This window comes from Micropterus dolomieu, linkage group LG04 (genome assembly GCF_021292245.1).
Source record: "Micropterus dolomieu isolate WLL.071019.BEF.003 ecotype Adirondacks linkage group LG04, ASM2129224v1, whole genome shotgun sequence".
Lineage (NCBI taxonomy): Eukaryota > Metazoa > Chordata > Actinopteri > Centrarchiformes > Centrarchidae > Micropterus > Micropterus dolomieu.
The window spans coordinates 16,317,282-16,334,932 of record NC_060153.1 but is presented as its reverse complement, the minus strand read 5'-3'; the positions used below and the strand labels follow the sequence as shown (position 1 = coordinate 16,334,932).

Genomic DNA, 17,651 nt, shown 5'->3' with positions numbered 1-17,651 from the left:
AAATATATTAACCTTCCTTAGCCCACACAGGGCTTATAACAGATGAAATATCACAGATTACAATCTGATATAATTAATACATCAATAATATTTACAATGGAATTTTGAAAAATCACCTAGCAGGAAGGAAGTGAAATTCTCACCTCCACATCTGGTTTCCCTGTATCAGCAAAGCAAGTGTAACTAACCATTGGTACCATCTATCCTAAACATTATCCAATTAATGCATAAATAAATAAATAAGATTTACTGTTTTTTATTGATATGTGTACAGTTTAAAGCCAAGTCACTGCCTGGGCAGTCAAACCAGAACTCACGACTGATGCATGGTGGAACAAACAAAAACTTAAACTTAACTTATCTGGCTTGAAATTTAGCTCTGTTCTATCTCTATGACATTTCAAAACCCACATTTGGTTGGTTTGGTTACTCTGTAACTACAAACATTTCCATAGGGGTTAAGTGTCTTGCTCAGGGACACATTGGTTGATGTTGCAGTTGGTACTGAACCCATGTCTCCCACAACAAAGGTATGTGTCTTCTCCACTGCACCAAATGATTTGCAATTTTTTCTGTAAGAAACTCTATTAAGAAGTAACAATGTCTGTAGAGGTTCTCCATACTTCTATATAACATATGATGACAGCTGTCTCAAATGAAATTTCAAAATGACATTAACTACAGCAGCTGAAAAAGGTCTGGGTCACTAACAGTCATCACAGAAAAGGCACACACTGTCAGCGCTGTCCTCTGATCACAGAAAAAATGGTAAATCTGAAAGACAGCTTGTCATAATGTGTCATCGTATCACATCACACCAGATGGTTCACAGTGTGGCATCACATATTTTGAGGTTTCAATTGCTTTCAGCGGGGCTGTCAGTCAAATGTGTGACTTTTAATGCGGTCACAAAGTTCACCATGTTGGTTTTGGATTGTCCAAAGATCACGTGTCTGCAGGCATTCACACGTACAAGGCACTCTCATTTACGCTGCTCCACATGTGTGCCAAAAACATAGAACTCAAACATGCCAACCTCTAAAAAGCATACACGCAGTCTTTAACGACATCTGCAACAAATCTGACATGGTAGTGTGATTCTTAAAATTTTCACATAAGATATAATTATTTTAACAGAACAGATGCAAACAGATCAATAGTCCTGTTGTACATCCTGTAAAGAAACTTTTAAACTGTGGCCTAAGACAAGTTCATGCCTTCTAAATCCCTAGTCTGAGTCAGGGTCACAGCAGCAACAAGGGTTAGCAGAGCAGCCTAAACACCTTGGCAACTTCCCCCAGCTACTCAAACTTACCTGTTGGGAGATGTAGTCTAGTTCTACATCTGCCCCAGTTATTGAAATTGGAAATTATTGAAACTAAAAACTACATGCTGTCTAATTTTCTTATACATCTTACTAATTACTGTAATAAGTCATGTTTTACCACACATAAGTCAACGGTATGACGGGTTAAACCAATTAGTCCTCCAAACTTAATAAATTAGGTGCCTTTGAAGATGACACATACCGGATCTGTTTCAGATCTGGTGCCCCAATCAGCAGATCAATGTCTTTGACCAGTGCCTTATTAAAATTATCCATGGTCTGATGTGACATCAAGTGATACTGAAGACAGTGTATCAACATTTAGTCCTAGAGGGATGTAGCTGTTAGCTAATCAGTGTGGTTTATGGAATATATTGATTCACAGTATCAGCTGTGATATTACCTATGAGCTATTTACATCAATACATTGCTGAGAGAGAAGGACAATGCTAGCTAATGCATACTGCATGAACAAAAACAAATTTCAATAAATTGTAAACAAACTGATGTTGACCTTTAGACGAACGTCCACTAACTCAGAGAAGTACAGAGAAGTAGAAGAACTGTAAAAAGAGCCACTTCACAAACAGACGGCCAACACACAGCTCTGAGGAAGGCTTGTTGATTGTTATCATGAGGAAGTGTTCATGTTGCAGACAGTAAGAGGGATGTTGTTTTTGATACATAGTCTGCAGTGCGGCTCGGCTGGCTGATTTTCCCATCGCGCTCTTGCACAAGCAATGGTAAACAAACATGCTCTTTGTACTCTCTCTCTTGCTTTGTTTTTTTGCTGGTTCCCTTTTTTCATCCCCTTTTAGCTTTTCTTTGTTTTCAATTATCTGTTGCTGTTATTACCCTCTCCTGACGTTCGTCTTCATCATCGCCTCTCTGCCTCAGTTTCTTCTTATCTCAGTTCTTTAATCAGACCATGAAATGACTGCAGAGCAATCTCCTCCTCACTGTTCATCTGAAGTGCTAATGTGGAAGGAGGGAGCAGAAGAAGGATGATGGAAGTGGGAAAAGATGGAGAAAGGAAGGAAGGGAGAGCGAGACGTAGACAAGCAAGGGGAGAGAGGAGGAGGAAATGAGTGGATAGCAGCGAGAGAACTGAAGCAATGAATAAAAAAAGAGAAATCTAGAAAAAGATGAGAAAAGCACAAGAAAATTACAAAAGGGTGCAGCATCGTGCTGGGGAGTGATGGATAATAAATACAAACAAGAGATGTGCTCAAACAAGAGCATATCTAAAACGGAGGATGGGGGACAAAAATAGAGTGGAGCATAAAAAATAGAGATGAGGGTGACAAGATGAAGTGGCATCAGCTTTTTGTGCTTACATCTGACCTGCAAACCCCACTTTTGCCGACCGCAACACACACACAAACGAAAAAGAGATCACCGAAACAAGCAGGAGATAAAGAAAACACACTGGGAAAGAACACACCAGCTATGACAGGAAGGCAGATTAGATGCAGACAGCAGATGATTCCTCTGACATGCTGGAAACCCTGAGGAGAAAAAGAAAATTCTCTCCATGTGAGGACAAATGAGGTGTAAATTATTGATTATTTTTCTGCAGCGGCTACAAATCTGGGCCACCACACAGTTTTCACAAGTTTTCAGCATCAGGTTCTTTGAGGCTCCCTGCTGGTTCATGTATGTGTTAACGACATGAGTTAGTATTTAGGCTTATAATTACCTCGCACTGAAAGTGAGGGGATAGACTGAGATGTTAAAGATATCGGTCCAAAATGTTGTACACTTGTGTGCATAGATCTACATTTTCTAAAGCATATGAATATAATCTGAAATGCTGGTAATTAAATAATTGCCAGCATCACAGTTTAATTTCTCACTTTGAGATGAAAATCTGTAATCTTTCTCTGTGGGCGTTTGCTTGCAAACCGTCTCTAAAGATATTAAGTTTAATTGACCTGAATATGTAAGCGAAATGAGTATTAGCAATCTGCTATCATTATCACTATACCTCAGATTTTTCACTCCTTTTTAGTGGTGACAACTCTCTGGCAAATGTTTGTTTCCAGCTGATTAGGAGTGACAACACTAAACAGGCAGATTTTTGTAAAGCTGCACTAATCAATTATAAATGAACAACGGGTCAAATGACTGTGTAATGTGAAGGTGCTCACTCGCAGAGACAAAAACCACAACACACCTCTCTATGGAGCATTTTAGGATCTTTCAGCCAATTCTTTTGGCTTTATAGCCCACGACTAATTACTATTTTGATTCACTCTCACCGCTTGCATCGACCTCATTTCTAGCAGCAGGCGGCAACAGCACACAGACAAAGTTACAGTGCATCTACACCGGAGATGTTCCAGCTGCATTCTTCAGTTATCCCTCTAACATCTATAGAATATGGTTACAATAAATTGTTCACTCTGTCTGCAAACAACAATCAATAAGATTTTGTCTTTTTGTCTTTTGTTTCAGTCCATAAAATGAATAACTTACACCCTCACCCATCCTATCTCCTGCTGATCATGCTATCCTTGTTTTTTTTTACTCTGGAGCTGAGCATCTAGGCCAAGACCTGGCCACACATATTAGCAGACAAACACACACATGCGCACACAGGATGTATGTATCCTCCTAGCTGCTTAGTACACCAGTTTAATCTGTCTTTGCTGCATGCCAAAATTCATTTCAGCACCTGCCTTGGCCATGCTGAGTCTTTCCCCTGTACTTACTAATATTTGTGTATGTGTATGTGCGTCCAAGTGTATGAAACCAAGCAGCAGGAGAGAGCAAGCTAATAAATCCTCTCCTACAACGCTTCTTGCAATAATGAGACACTTCTCACCTTTCCTCCCTCACACACACACACACACACACACACACACACACACACACACACCTCTCTGCAGAGCTACCCTGGGGAGCTCTGGGATTCCTTCCTCGCCTTGCTATGGCAACACAACCTTCCTCCCTCCTGAACATTTTTCCCACAACTGGACACCGCAGCACTCAAATAACTTAGCCTCTACAGATCATAAATATTATTTTATAAAAGAAAATATGCAACATGTCTTCATCCAACAAAGGGTAGAGTAGCCTCTCTAATGGGAAAATGAGATAAGGAGACGTTTACAAAAGAACTCCAGCTGAAGAGGCATTTTTAAAGTGCTTGCAATCAGTGAGAAGGTTAAACAGCCGTTATTAGTTTCACGCTATCTCTATCCAGCAAAAGGGGAAAAACTCTCTTCTACAAGAAAACTGGATATTAAGCCCTGCAGAGACCAAGACCGATAGATGGACCAGAAGAAGTAGCCTACCTGCAGTTTACCCTTAGCATTTCTGTACCGGAAACCAACACTGCAGCATCGACTGGCTGATTTGTAACACTGCACATAAGCTACCTAATGAACCGAGAGATATAATACCAATAGCTGCTATAGTATAAACAGTATGGCAACTTCTCTATTGCCCTACCCTATTGTCAGTGAACAGACTAACAGCTTTAACTACAGTTCAAAAAGTATTTCAGTATTTATTATTATTTATCGTCTTTTTAACAGCTGAAGACAAAACAAAAACACATTGCATCATTTGTCCTCAGTCTGTCTCTAATAAGTCACAAGCATAGTTTCCTTCTGGGCAATGTCTGATTTATTGTTTTCCTTCCTAGCCACTGCAAGACATTCCAAGGCTCAACCATGCAATGCACAGACAACTAAACCCATACCTGCAACCGCAAATCACACCTACCTGTCAGTGTGGAGGAACAAAAACAGTGAAAGGTAATCTTCCTCTTCTTGGAATATAAAAAGGTATGACTGCTTGGCTGTGAGAAAATCATTTATAACCATGTTTCACAGGGAAGTCCGCAAATGAGACAGCATTTCCAAAAAAAGAGAAGTGTTTTCGTATTGCCCGTCAAAGAAGCCATAGGTAGAGACCGTATTGCATTTCCCTCAGTGTGAATATTTTAAGAGCACTTCTCCATTGGTATAATGAAATGTAATACTGTACCAATAGGTTCCTAAACCTGTGGAGTAAAGTTAAAAGACAATCTAAACCTAGAATACAGATGCAAACTGTTATTTCTCAACTATTTATTTGACTTTGTTGCTGTGCAAAGTACTTGTTATTAATACCAGAGGGAGCAGTATTGTACAAAGCACCAAATATCCCAAGAGACAGCCCCAGGACTTCATGAAATATGTAACATGTAACACATAGTGATCATTCCTCTCAGTGAGATGTATTTCAATTAAACAATTATCTCAGCAAACCCGGAAGTCAGTTGGACTCAAACAGAAGGCAATAAGACCATCTTAAAAACCTGAAAGATAAATTGGGAAAAATAAATTTACTTCTTGTGAAACTTTCAGAGAAGACAATAAAGTTAGCGAAACAGTTAAATCATTTGACCAAGGGGTTTTAAATGCCAAACTTATTTTGAAGCACAAATCCAACACATTATAGAAATGTACCTAATCCAAGAACTCATTAGGAATGTTGAGAATATATAAAGTAAGTAAGTGTGTAAGCGGCGTTACATAATCAGGATACAAAAAAAGTAACTGTATTCCGTTACAGTATAGAGTAACTAGTAACTTTGAGCAGAAAGTTTCCATGAAACAGAAAACGTAGTGCTATTTGCCTTAGTATATGTTTTTTAAATAAAGTCTATGGTATATGTACGTGTGTCTGTAAAAATACAAAGCTAGAAAGGAACCGTCGCAGATATTGATTGGGGTTTACAGTCGCCAGTAGCTCAGAATGTGTTACGCCGCCACCCCGTCATGCAGACTCTGTGCAGACTGGTTCCAGCTCTCAGTGAATGGACATGTCAGCCCGACCAGGACCCAACACAGACTCCAAGACCGACAGAGGCCAGTCTGACCACTGATAATAAAGTGGTGGGGTTTAGCGCACCCCGGGTACTGCCATAGTGGTGACATAGTGCAAAGCATATCATATAAAAACATTTAAACCTGGATTTTGGAAATGGGATATTTTATTATTCTATGTTTCTCTAAAAATACACTGAGCAGACAATGCATCATTGATACTTCTCTTGTCTTCATTTGCCTATTTGGCATTGAAGTAATCCAAAAGTAACTAAAAGTAATCAGATTACATTTTGTGGTACTTGGATTACATTACTGACAAAAATTTTAAACAAGTAATTAGTAATTGTACCGGATTACATTTTTAAAGTAATCCTCCCAACCCTGTGTGCCATTGACATATAGAATGTGTGCACATCTGCAGATAAATACTGCCACCCAGTGGACACAATAGTGAAGTACACGCTACACTACACAAGCTATGGAATTCACTGCAGCATTGCTGCAGCTGCTGTCATGACTCTCAACATGGCTGTTACATTTTTGTTAAATTGATCAAACTGCCCACAAAAAATGGTCTTATATTGAGGGTAATTGAGGATTAACATTTAGCACATTTTCTTCCACTTATATGCAATTTATTATTATATAGAAATTACCAACAATTGCACCCATCTACCTAAACTCAATAATACAAGCTTATGTTCCTTTCCGGCCGCTGTGCTCTTCCAACGAACGCTGCCTGGCTCTGCCATCCCTACACACAAAGCATTCTCAGTCCCGGCTGTTCTCATTTGTGACACCACGATGGTGGGACGACCTACCACATGCCATCAGAGTAGGAGCGTCCCTCTCTAACTTTAAGAAGCTCTTCAAAACTCATCTTTTCCGATAACACTTCTGGGGCTGGTGACAAACTATTATGTGCTTTACGTATCATATCTTCTAAAATGTTATATATACCACAAACGGTATGCTGGGACTCAGCTTCAACAACTGCTCTCAACTGGACTGTAAAAAAAATTCAGAGGGAGTCACAGGGAAGTACTTTCTGTAGTTTCTGGCTGTACCACAATTTATATGCTTCTCACTTCATGTGCTGTAGTGCTGATATTAACCTATATACAGCACTGGCAGAGATGTGTAAAATGAATCTACATTTTAGTCTTCATTTAGGCAATGAAATATTTCAGTGAGTCAGCAAAACTGGGCACTTAAACACTGAATGAAGGATACAAACTAAACACTTTAAAAACTTACCCGAGAGTAACTCTTAGCTGTCTCATTTGGCCCTGTGATGAACTGTGCTCCACTTTTCTTTTTTAGGATCCCAACATAGCCTGCAAAGAAAAAAAGCATGCATGACTCATCTCAGTCTGTAAGAGATTCTGTAGGCCAATCATTTCCTATTCAAGAAAATGAAACTGTATGTGCTGCTCAACACAAAATATATTTCTTGATACAAACATCTGTACATTGAGAGTTCAGGTTGGGATAATGCACGGGCATACTTGTTTTTTGTGGTTTTAAGTGATTTAATATGTTAGGTTTTCAATTATTGTTATTCACCCGAATACCATTACTTTTATTTACTTTCAAAATGGCATATTTAAAAGGGAATAAAAGTGAAAAATCACATTTATTAGCCACTATTTAACAGAGTTGTCAAATTGTCTGTCTGCGTTACAGTAAGCATTACAACTGTTTTCTCCTGAAGAAAATTCTATCCTTGTCATAGCACACTTGCTTACAAGCTTACATGTTAAAAGAACACTATAATGGTTAAGGCTACTGCTAATGTATACACTGGCTTTGATTTTTAACATGACTATGTTCTGCAAACCTTTCAAAAGCCAACAACCAGACTCTTCTGCTCTCCTGCATGGTTTAGAGATACACCCAAACAGTTTCATCAACAGTGGGTCAATATCAGGACAAAAACATAAACACTCACTGTGATGAAATTCGCAGTAGAGAGCAGATAAGTGGTGTAATTTATGAAAACAATCTACAGTAGTATTAAAGAACCTAAATCTGTTGAGAGAAAAACATGAAAACAGAAGTTTCACAATGTTTTTACATTATAACAGTCATTCAAATGAACTGATACTGGAGTGTTGAATGAACATCTTATTATTAATGAAGGGTGGGGATAGCTCAATGGATAAGACACATGCCTTTGGTGTGAGAGACCCGGGTTCAATCCCCCACTGTGACCCATCTACCATTGTGTCCCTGAGCAAGACACTTAACCCCTAGTTGCTCCAGAGGTGCGTGACCTCTGACATAAATAGCAATTGTAAGTCACTTTGGATAAAATGTCAGTTCTACTAAACAATGCAACTATCTCTGGTTGGCCTGGGTCAACAGCAGGGGGTTAAGCTGACCTGGTTTTACAGATGTTTACAGTTTTACAGAGACTCTCAGTCTGGGCAGAAAAGGAAAAGATATGCAGAAAAGGAAATATGATGAGTTGGCAAATATGCTGCTTTATTCCACTTGGTTAGCACTAGAGCCACACATACAACATATAGTATACACAGAACACATTCATCTTACCATCAACCACCATGATTGTTGTTGCAAAATCAGTCAGTTTACAGTTCAGATTACAGTGAATCACCACATGCATAAAGCCATCAATTGTTTGAGCACTGAAGAGATCACATGGAGGACCTAAAAAGAGAAAGAATGATGCTAATGCTGAAAAGGTTCTGCTTAGTAATGTAGCAAAAGTACATTTTGACTAATAAAGTTAATAGAGATGGAAATGTAGCCTTTGCTAAATTATTCCCAAAGCTACAGTAAAAGGGAGCAAGACACTGTTTGTTACATACATAGAGTGCGTTATCTAAACCAATATAACATGTGCAGCCCTTAAACTATTAATTCTCTGCACTGCGACTAGTTTCCTCTTTCATGATTTGTTTCTGATATAACCTGCTGGTAATGGTTATATGTCTCATGCATACACACATAAACACACACTCACACACAGAAAAGGTATTCCCTCAGGTGCCATATATACCAACAGCACCGGTTCCCCACAAGGCTGCGTTCTTTCCCCTCTGCTCTTCTCTCTGTATACCAACAACTGCACCTTGGGCAAGCTCTTTGCAAGGTTTGTGGATGACACCACCCTCATTGGGCTCATCTCTGATGGGGATGAGTCCTCCTACAGGTGGGAGATTGACCATCTGGTGACCTGGTGCAGCCAGAACAGTCTGGAGCTCGATGCTCTGAAGACAGTGGAGATGGCAGTGGATTTCAGAAAGAGCCCAGCCCCACCCACCCACGTCACCCTGTACAACATTATAGTCAACACTATGGAGACCTTCTGCTTTCTGGGAACCATGATCTCCTAGGACCTCAAGTGGGAGCTGAAGATCCATCTTTACTTCCTCCATCCATCTGGTACGCTGCTGCCACTGCCGAGGACAAAGGCAGATTGCAGCGGATCATTTGCTCCACAAAGAAGGTGACTAATTTCCATCCCCCCAGGACCTGTACACCTCCAGGACTCTGAGGCAAGATTGTGACCGACCTCTTCCACCCCGGACACAAACAGTTTCAGACACTCCTCTCTGGGAGGTGGCTACAGTCCATCACTACCTAAACCTCAGCCACAAGATCAGTTTCTTCCCAACTTCAGCTGGCCTCATCAACAAGGCCTGGGCCCCGACTGACACTGACTCTCTTGCCCCCCAAACATCTCCCCTCCTTCCCCCTTTTACAGTACATACTGTAAATTTTATAAATATATATATATATACAAGTTATAAAATTGTTATTTTATAACTTGTATATATTGTCTATATTTTTACATTTATACAGGTTTATGTAATCTATGGTTTATTGTCTATTGCTACACACCCAAAGCAAATTCTTTGTATGTGTAAAAACTATTCGGCAATAAAGCTGTTTCTGATTCTGATATGAGGTCATTCTAACCTTTCATGGTGAGGACACCACGACAGAAGCCTTTGAAGTTGATCCTTCCATGAGAATCGGGGGCTAGACATTTGGCCAACTTCTTCACCTGTGGAAAAGCATGGAGAAAACACGAAGGCTATCAGAGCACACTAGAGCTGCAACAATTAATCAGTAAGTTGTCAACTATTTCAATTAATCTGTTTTATTCCAGCTTATTAAATGTGAAGATTTTGTCGTTTCTTTACTCCTTCTTTGGGTTGTAGACAAAACATTACATTTGAGGATGTCGTCTTGGGCTTTGTGAAACACTGATCAACATTTTTCACCATTTTCTGGCATTTTATAAACCAAACAACTAATCGAGTAAAGCACACTAAACATTTCTATGAATACACACTAAAATTTGTAGAATTTTTTTGTTCCCTGTGTCACTTAAAAACATTTCTGTCTGTATGAGGTCCTGCAGAGCAATAATTTGGTATCCATGATGCCAAAACTGCACATGCTCAGAAATGCTCAGGGAAAGCACATGTTTGTGCAGTGATGGCTGCGTTCCATTCAGGTGTATCACAACAGACGTTAGTGTTATTAGTTACATCTATGCTTTTCTTGCTACACCAACTCAACATGTGTGCTGTGAAAAACTATTCTCAGTATCCAGGTACATTAATATGTATTTGCATGTGTGTATGTGTGTGTTAATGCAGGTCTGTGCCTCCCACTTCCACATTAACATCAGTTGGTTTTCCAGATAGAGAGGTGGCTGATAAGTAGCCTACAAATGAGTTATCAGTACAGGACTTATCCTCACTTTTAATATTGCACCAAGGATCTTTACAGAGATGCACAGTGCTATAAAGGGTTTTCTATCACTAGCCACACTAAGTATGACAGGGATAGTTTGATAGTCACAATATTATGTCATATTGCATCCTCTCTTTTCATTATTCATGCCATGAATACTGTATGGTTTTTCAAATGCATAGCTAAACAATACATTCCATGTACAACGTATGTCTCTCGAACAGATCACCATAAACTTCTTTTTTCTTTCAGAAAGCTGAAAAAAAAAAGGGTCATATCGGATGTTATACTATTATAACCCTGTAGGATTATAACCCCAACAATAAATGTATAAATGACAAATGTTTCTTTTATCATCTTGAAAGCAAGACCATGTTAACAGCCCCACTGAAGTCTGAAGTCTGTGATGTTTATCACACAGCAATATGCTAATGTGTTTGACCAAACAAGATACACATAAGGATGGTTGTGACATTCCTAAAATTGAGGGTCAATTAGTTAGCCACAAGTTTGTCTAGACAAGATTGTCTAGATCATGACGGCAGAGAAAAAGGAATGGGTTTATTTAAATCAACATAGTTTATCACCTTGGGACTTTGTGTCAAACAAATTCATGGCAATCTACCTATTAATTTAGGTTACTGAATGTGCAAACTTGGTCTGACGGTGGTGCACAGATGTCCAAAATGTACAGAAATCAACCTCTGGGGGCCCATTACACTTTCATATTTTCTTGAGTAAAAGTGGAAACTTTGTCCTGATAATGACACTAGATGAAAGTGCAAGAGGTCACCAAAATCATTAGAAAATATTCCTCTGGGAGCCATGATAATACACAACAATTTGCATGGACATTTGGCCAGTAGCTGTCTTCTTCATTTAGACCAGTGTTAATGTTAAAACAGACCATCCTTAGGGCCCCACTGAACCAGAACTGCTTACAATACAAAAATTACATGTAAATAACTTTTAGCCTGAATGAACCACGACTGCAGGATCTCACATACTTCATGTGGAATATCACACATTTGTATAATGAAAGTGGCCAAAGCACATGCACACACTGAAGAGGGCTGCTGCCTTTAAGCACTCTACACCGCTGCTGAATAATGCATTGTTCTCTTTGAAAGCTACCCGCAGCCATTTCAAATTTAACATCACAAATTTAATAAAAGGTTTCTGACTGAAACAACTTCAGGGTTTTACCAGGTTAAAAAGAACAACTTAGGTCAGACCTTCAACTTTAAGAGGTTGAGATAGTGCTACAATAACAGTTGACATAAGACATTAGAGATATAGTGTGTAACTAATTATACATCGCTCAAGTAACCAAGTAACCATTATCCTGGCAACTGGTATTACCAGTATTACTGGTTTTGAGGTGTTTTGAATTGAGGTTACTGGAGAACTTAGATGAATATCTATTGATTTGTATATGTCAGCTGGTCCTGATCAAGACTGTTGACGGCCTAGATTATTATTACTCAGCCTTTAAGGACAAAGTAAAGGAGAAAGAAAAGACGTCAGAGGAGAAAACTGTAGGATTATGTGAGTACGTGCACATTTGCATGTGACTGTACAACTGGGAGAGTGTCACCTACTGTGTACAATAGTAGGTCAGGTTGTCACTAAGCAGCCTGTGGGATTTGCTCATATAGGACAACGACGTGAGAGGGCAACTCATGCAGTGGAACTAGGAAACTGCTTAATACGGTACATCTCTTAAAAAACTGAAACCCAACAGATTAGGTGTAAAGTGTGTTTGTTTATCTGTACACAATCTTATTGGGGTCACATGATCATCATAGAATAAATATTGTTTAGGGTTCTGAATTACAGTACTCCCAAAAGAATCTCACCATTATAATTGGATCACAACAACAGAATTAACCTATTTAAATAATGATCAAAAATAAATAAAAAGTTACAAATGGTAATGCACAGCATTATGCAAAATGTATTGCATTATCCTGTATAGGAACATGTAGGTCCTTGAGTTACAAATAGCTTTTTCCAAGGTCAGTGACAAGCTTCCCTCAGGAACTAATCAGTGCCCCTGCAGTGTTCCTGCTGATGAGCAACAGCACACTGGGGAGCTAACGGCGTTCAATTACCCTGACATGCAGTGAGACATATAGAGACACGAGGGATCTCAAACGATGAAAAACATCTAAAATACTACCAATAATATCCCTTGTTCATCACAAACTGACCTAGTTGCCACAGAAGTTTCCACTTTGTTTTTTAGGCATGCCTTTCATACTGATCTCTGCAGCATCCTGATCAAGGCTTAATGGAAAAACTGGAAGGAAAAATATGACTTTTTATGCTTACATTAGCCAGTATTGGCATTCAGGATTGTAATGTTACGAATATTGATAGGAATAATCCAATACAACTACAGTTTGGCCATTTGAAATGCATGCTTGAAAAAGAGAAACAGCAGCTTAGTAACCGCAGCAGTTAATGAGAAAGAGGAGAATCTGTCCTGGTATTTTCCCAACGACATTCTCAAGCAGGGATTTGAGCGAAGCTAAATGTATGTAGTAATCAATAAACCTGTTTGGATTTCCCATTTACTCCAAAATACACTCATACACTAACCATTTTCTAAACTGCTGATCCTGTTCAGCATTATTAAGGGCTACAGCTGTCTCAGCACCAGCACAGATTGGATGAGAGGCTTGGCACACCCACCCCGAAATGTTCACCATTCTACTTTTAAACACACTTCAGATTAGAGCTGCACGACATGGTAAAAAAAAGAAAAAATCTTATTGCAATTATTTTGGCAGATATTACAATTTGCAATACGATTCACGATTAGTGGGAATGATCATTTTTGCATCACAGTAATTATTTTCACTGGAAAAAACAATTAAAATCATGATGGTTTGACATAAGTTGGTGTTTGTACCAAACAAACATATTTTCTTACATCTGGAGAACAGGAGTTGCATCTCAGCAGCACAGTACAGTACTTCATTATAATGCTGTTTTGCCACATATTTTACCTTAATAAAAAAATTTGCAGCGTCTGAGATTTGGATATTGCAGTTGGCCATGTTGCAATTTTAATAATATCTCTATTAATTGTGAAGCCCTACTTCAGATGCAAAATTTTAGGGATATCCTTTTTATAGCTTGACAAATACTGGATTTTGATTATAGGTATTTTATAGTTTAAAGAAATCTAATTAATATATATCAGTCAATAGCTTTTTAACACATAATAGAAAGAAACTCTTTTGATAGACATACCTAAGTGTGGTTATAAGAGAGTTGTTACTAAGAAGAGATTGTACTATGTGGGACATTTTACATTTGAAAAAACTTTGTAACTGTGTCACATTATAAATCCCTACAAATATAACATAGGTATCAGTCAATACATTTCAGCAATAACCTATGAGTCAATTGATCAGCAGTGTTGCTGATCCATCAGTCTACTTCTCTTTATATTGAGTTACAGTCCAATTTGCACTATTCACATCTCAATTTGCTCAATAGGCATCATGCTCTTGCTCCTCTGGTTTATATGTCAGCTTCATCTCCTTCTATTATTTGTTTTCGTGCATATCAACGGGATAATTTTTTTTTAAAGTTACTTTCCTACTTCAGTAGAACTTAACAACTATCTTAATCAAGACACAACTTTCAGTTAAGGCTGTTTTTTTGGACTGTGATTTGCACCTATTCACACTGCATTGCTAAGGAACAAAAATGTCTTTCTGCTTTGGCTCCAACCTGAACAATTTTAATTAGGAAACCCTTCTGCAACAGTATGCTATGTACTCCAGGTCCAGCTGAGCTCTTCCCAATTAGCCTCTCATGTGTCAAAAAATAAAAGTGGAACTTTATGTAAGCTTTTTCATCACATAGCAACAGAAGTTAGTCCGTATTAGTTATAAGAGGTAAGATAGCCTACAGTGTAGTCTATGAAGTTTCAGAAAATAATGAAGGCAAGTGGGAAAGACAAGCGTTATTCGGTTTAAGGGGGAAAGAGGCAGACGAAGCATGTATGCAAAAATAAGCAATTAGGCTACTGAAGGTCCGAGACACATGTGCTCACCTGTTCTGCTTGACCAAACTGTGAACCCAGCTGCACCAAGTGCGCAGGGCGGATGAAACCGTCTGAGTCCTCGTCACACACGTCAAACACTGCTTTGAGTTTCCGCACGAATGTCAGCAGATGCTCCGGCTGAGGAACAAAGTTTTCTTCCATCCTTTATCGCTTTGTTCTTCTTCATGCGGTATGCTTTACCCCGACGTGAAGCACAATGGCACCATGTTGTTTGGAAACCGCTCGGTCTGGGCGTGTGACACAAACTGCAGCGCGCGAGAGGAAGAATGCTGCTGATGGATGGGACCGGGAACAAATCCCAACCCGGAAGCAAAGGGGAGCACAGAAGTGCTTTCAGAATCACAAAGTAGAATCAGAAATACTTTATTGATTCAGTACATTACCCGTCATGTCCAATTTTCCTTCACCGCCATCACTTTTTCAGCTTTTTCAGTTAGAACAGCTAATTGCCTGGCAAACACTGTTGCTAGCAATGTGTCAGTGAGAGCTCAGGATGGACACAAGTCTCTAGTTAAATCCACATGCAGTTTATTATACCCATGCCGTGCCATTACAACAATCCATAGCGCAATAAACTCATATTAAGAAAAGGTCATTTAAGAGATTTAGAGAAGTATAAAAAGTGGTGTGTGAATAAAAACTGAGAGGCCCTGATTTAGACAGTCTCCAGATGCCATGATACTTTGGCTTTCTTTGGCTTAGCTAAATGCTAATATCAGCAACATCCTCAAAATTATAGTTTTTTTGTTTTATATATTAAGTATTAGGTCATAAGGCAAAGATTTGGACAAAAAATGTTTAGACCTGTTAGTGGCACTAGAGGAAATGTGAAGGAATCGCCAAGATATTTTCATCCTTAGGGGTACATCCATGTGCGTACCAAAGGGCATGGTACTCCATCTCATAGTTGTGAAGCTATTTCTTGCAAAGCCACTTATTTGAGCCTCATGGTGGCACTAGAGTCAGCAGGATTTACTGTCTGGTAGCTATGAAAGTCTGTACAATATTGGGTGCCAATCCATCAAGTAGATGTTGAGATATATCACCGGATAAATGAACGTCTCCCTGTTTAGCATTTATAAGCAGTATATATAAACATTTAGCATTTATAACGTACCCTGTGAAGACATATGTCATTTTATTATAACTGTTTTGTATGTTGGCATTCATTATTTGTTTATATGCCAGCCTCCACTTACTGTATATGTACCCAGAAAATGAGTTATATTTGTTGACAAATGTATTAATAAACACTTATATCTTCTCAAAACAAGTTCATATGTGCTATTAACCATTTATGAAATATTTGTAGACTGCTTTTAAATGCTAAATAGCAGGACTTAATATATAGGTTTGCAGGCCACTGTCAGTTTGTATTGTGCTTCAGTACTGTATATACAGTATTACCAAACAAATGTACATTTAATCAGATAGCCATAAACTCAGTTCTCTGTTGTCACTGTCTGACAGACAGTTTCACAACTGTAAAATGTTGTTATGATTTAGGCCTTTAAAAAGCCAACAGGACAAGAATAAATTATGTGATGTCAAGAAAGCAGATCAACTGCTGCATGTGACTGGGGTTCACGTGTTCTATAATAACAGAATTAGCAGTGCCACTGACTCAAGGAAATTATTTTCCACTGCTAAATCCTCCTCTACCACCCACAAACTTGTCTGCTGATACCTTTGCTGCCTTCTTCACAGGCAAAGTGGCGGCTATAACTAGCCAATTCTCTAAACACTCAAACTCAACCACTGTAGCAGTCCTACTACATCTTTTCCTCTGCCCTCCCAAGTCAATGGTTCTTCACTCTCCTCGTTTACTCCTCTCACAGAGAGCGAAGTATCAGAACTCCTGACCCATAGCCGTCCCACTACATGCCCACTGGACCCAATTCCTACAAATCTCCTCCAAGCCATATCTCCTACCGTGGTCCCAACAATCACTCATGTGATAAATACTTCTCTGGCTTCAGGAACCTTCCCGACCACTTTCAAAAGGGCTCGGGTCACACCCTTGCTCAAAAAGCCCTCACTTGACCCAACTCAAGTTGAGAACTGTCGGCCAGTATCTCTTCTGCCATTTTTATCTAAAACTATCGAACGGGCAGTTGTGGTGTCCAAACAATAATGCTGCGATGATTTGTTGAGAAGAAACTCGCTTGACACTGTTCTTGATCATAAAAGTTTATTAAATCAAGGAGTTCAGCATCAATTACAAGCTCTGCAGCAGCTTGGAGAGTGACCCAGCCCGATGGCCACTCTGTCTCTCTGTACATCAAACATAGCTTATATAGGATATGTTTAGGTATCTGTTAGGTACCATAGAGGGGTTTGAGTCTGCAAAATAAAAGGTCAAACCCATAGAAGGGTACAGTACTATTTTGAAGTAACAAAACAAGGGGTTAGAGGTCAAATTCTATAGAAGGGTTCAGTCCCTACATAACCACCAATCACTGCTCTCCCCGTAGAAGGTCACTGACCCTCTATCCTGCTGCTACAGTGCTATTTTGAACTGTTATGAGTCAAATACATAAATATTGGATACCACACAGTATTCAAATAGGTCTCAGAATTCCTCTTATGGAATGACCTCCTAGACCCATATCAGTCTGGTTTTAAGAGTGGCCACTCTACTGAAATGGCTCATTTGTCTGTAACAGAAGCCCAAAGGTCATCT

The 17,651-nt window shown here is 39.1% G+C and overlaps 1 protein-coding gene across 3 annotated transcripts in view; it reads right to left on the bottom strand.

Moving 5' to 3' along the window:
- rab11fip4b (RAB11 family interacting protein 4 (class II) b) overlaps nt 1-15,215 on the bottom strand; it is a 59,922-nt gene extending 44,707 nt beyond the window's left edge. For 2 of the 3 annotated variants that reach the window (XR_006824846.1, XM_046047874.1), the window contains exons 1-3: nt 14,957-15,215; nt 10,099-10,186; nt 7,408-7,487 (exon numbers count right to left, since the gene is read on the bottom strand). Coding sequence is in view for 1 of the 3 variants with exons in the window: in XM_046047874.1 (XP_045903830.1) it covers nt 7,408-7,487; nt 10,099-10,186; nt 14,957-15,109 (321 nt within the window). In the remaining 2 variants the exon portion in view is untranslated. Of the gene's footprint in view, nt 1-5,059; nt 5,101-7,407; nt 7,488-10,098; nt 10,187-14,956 lie in introns of those variants that run through there. The other variant, XM_046047876.1, reaches the window with a different exon arrangement.
- Nucleotides 15,216-17,651: the final 2,436 nt, after the last annotated feature.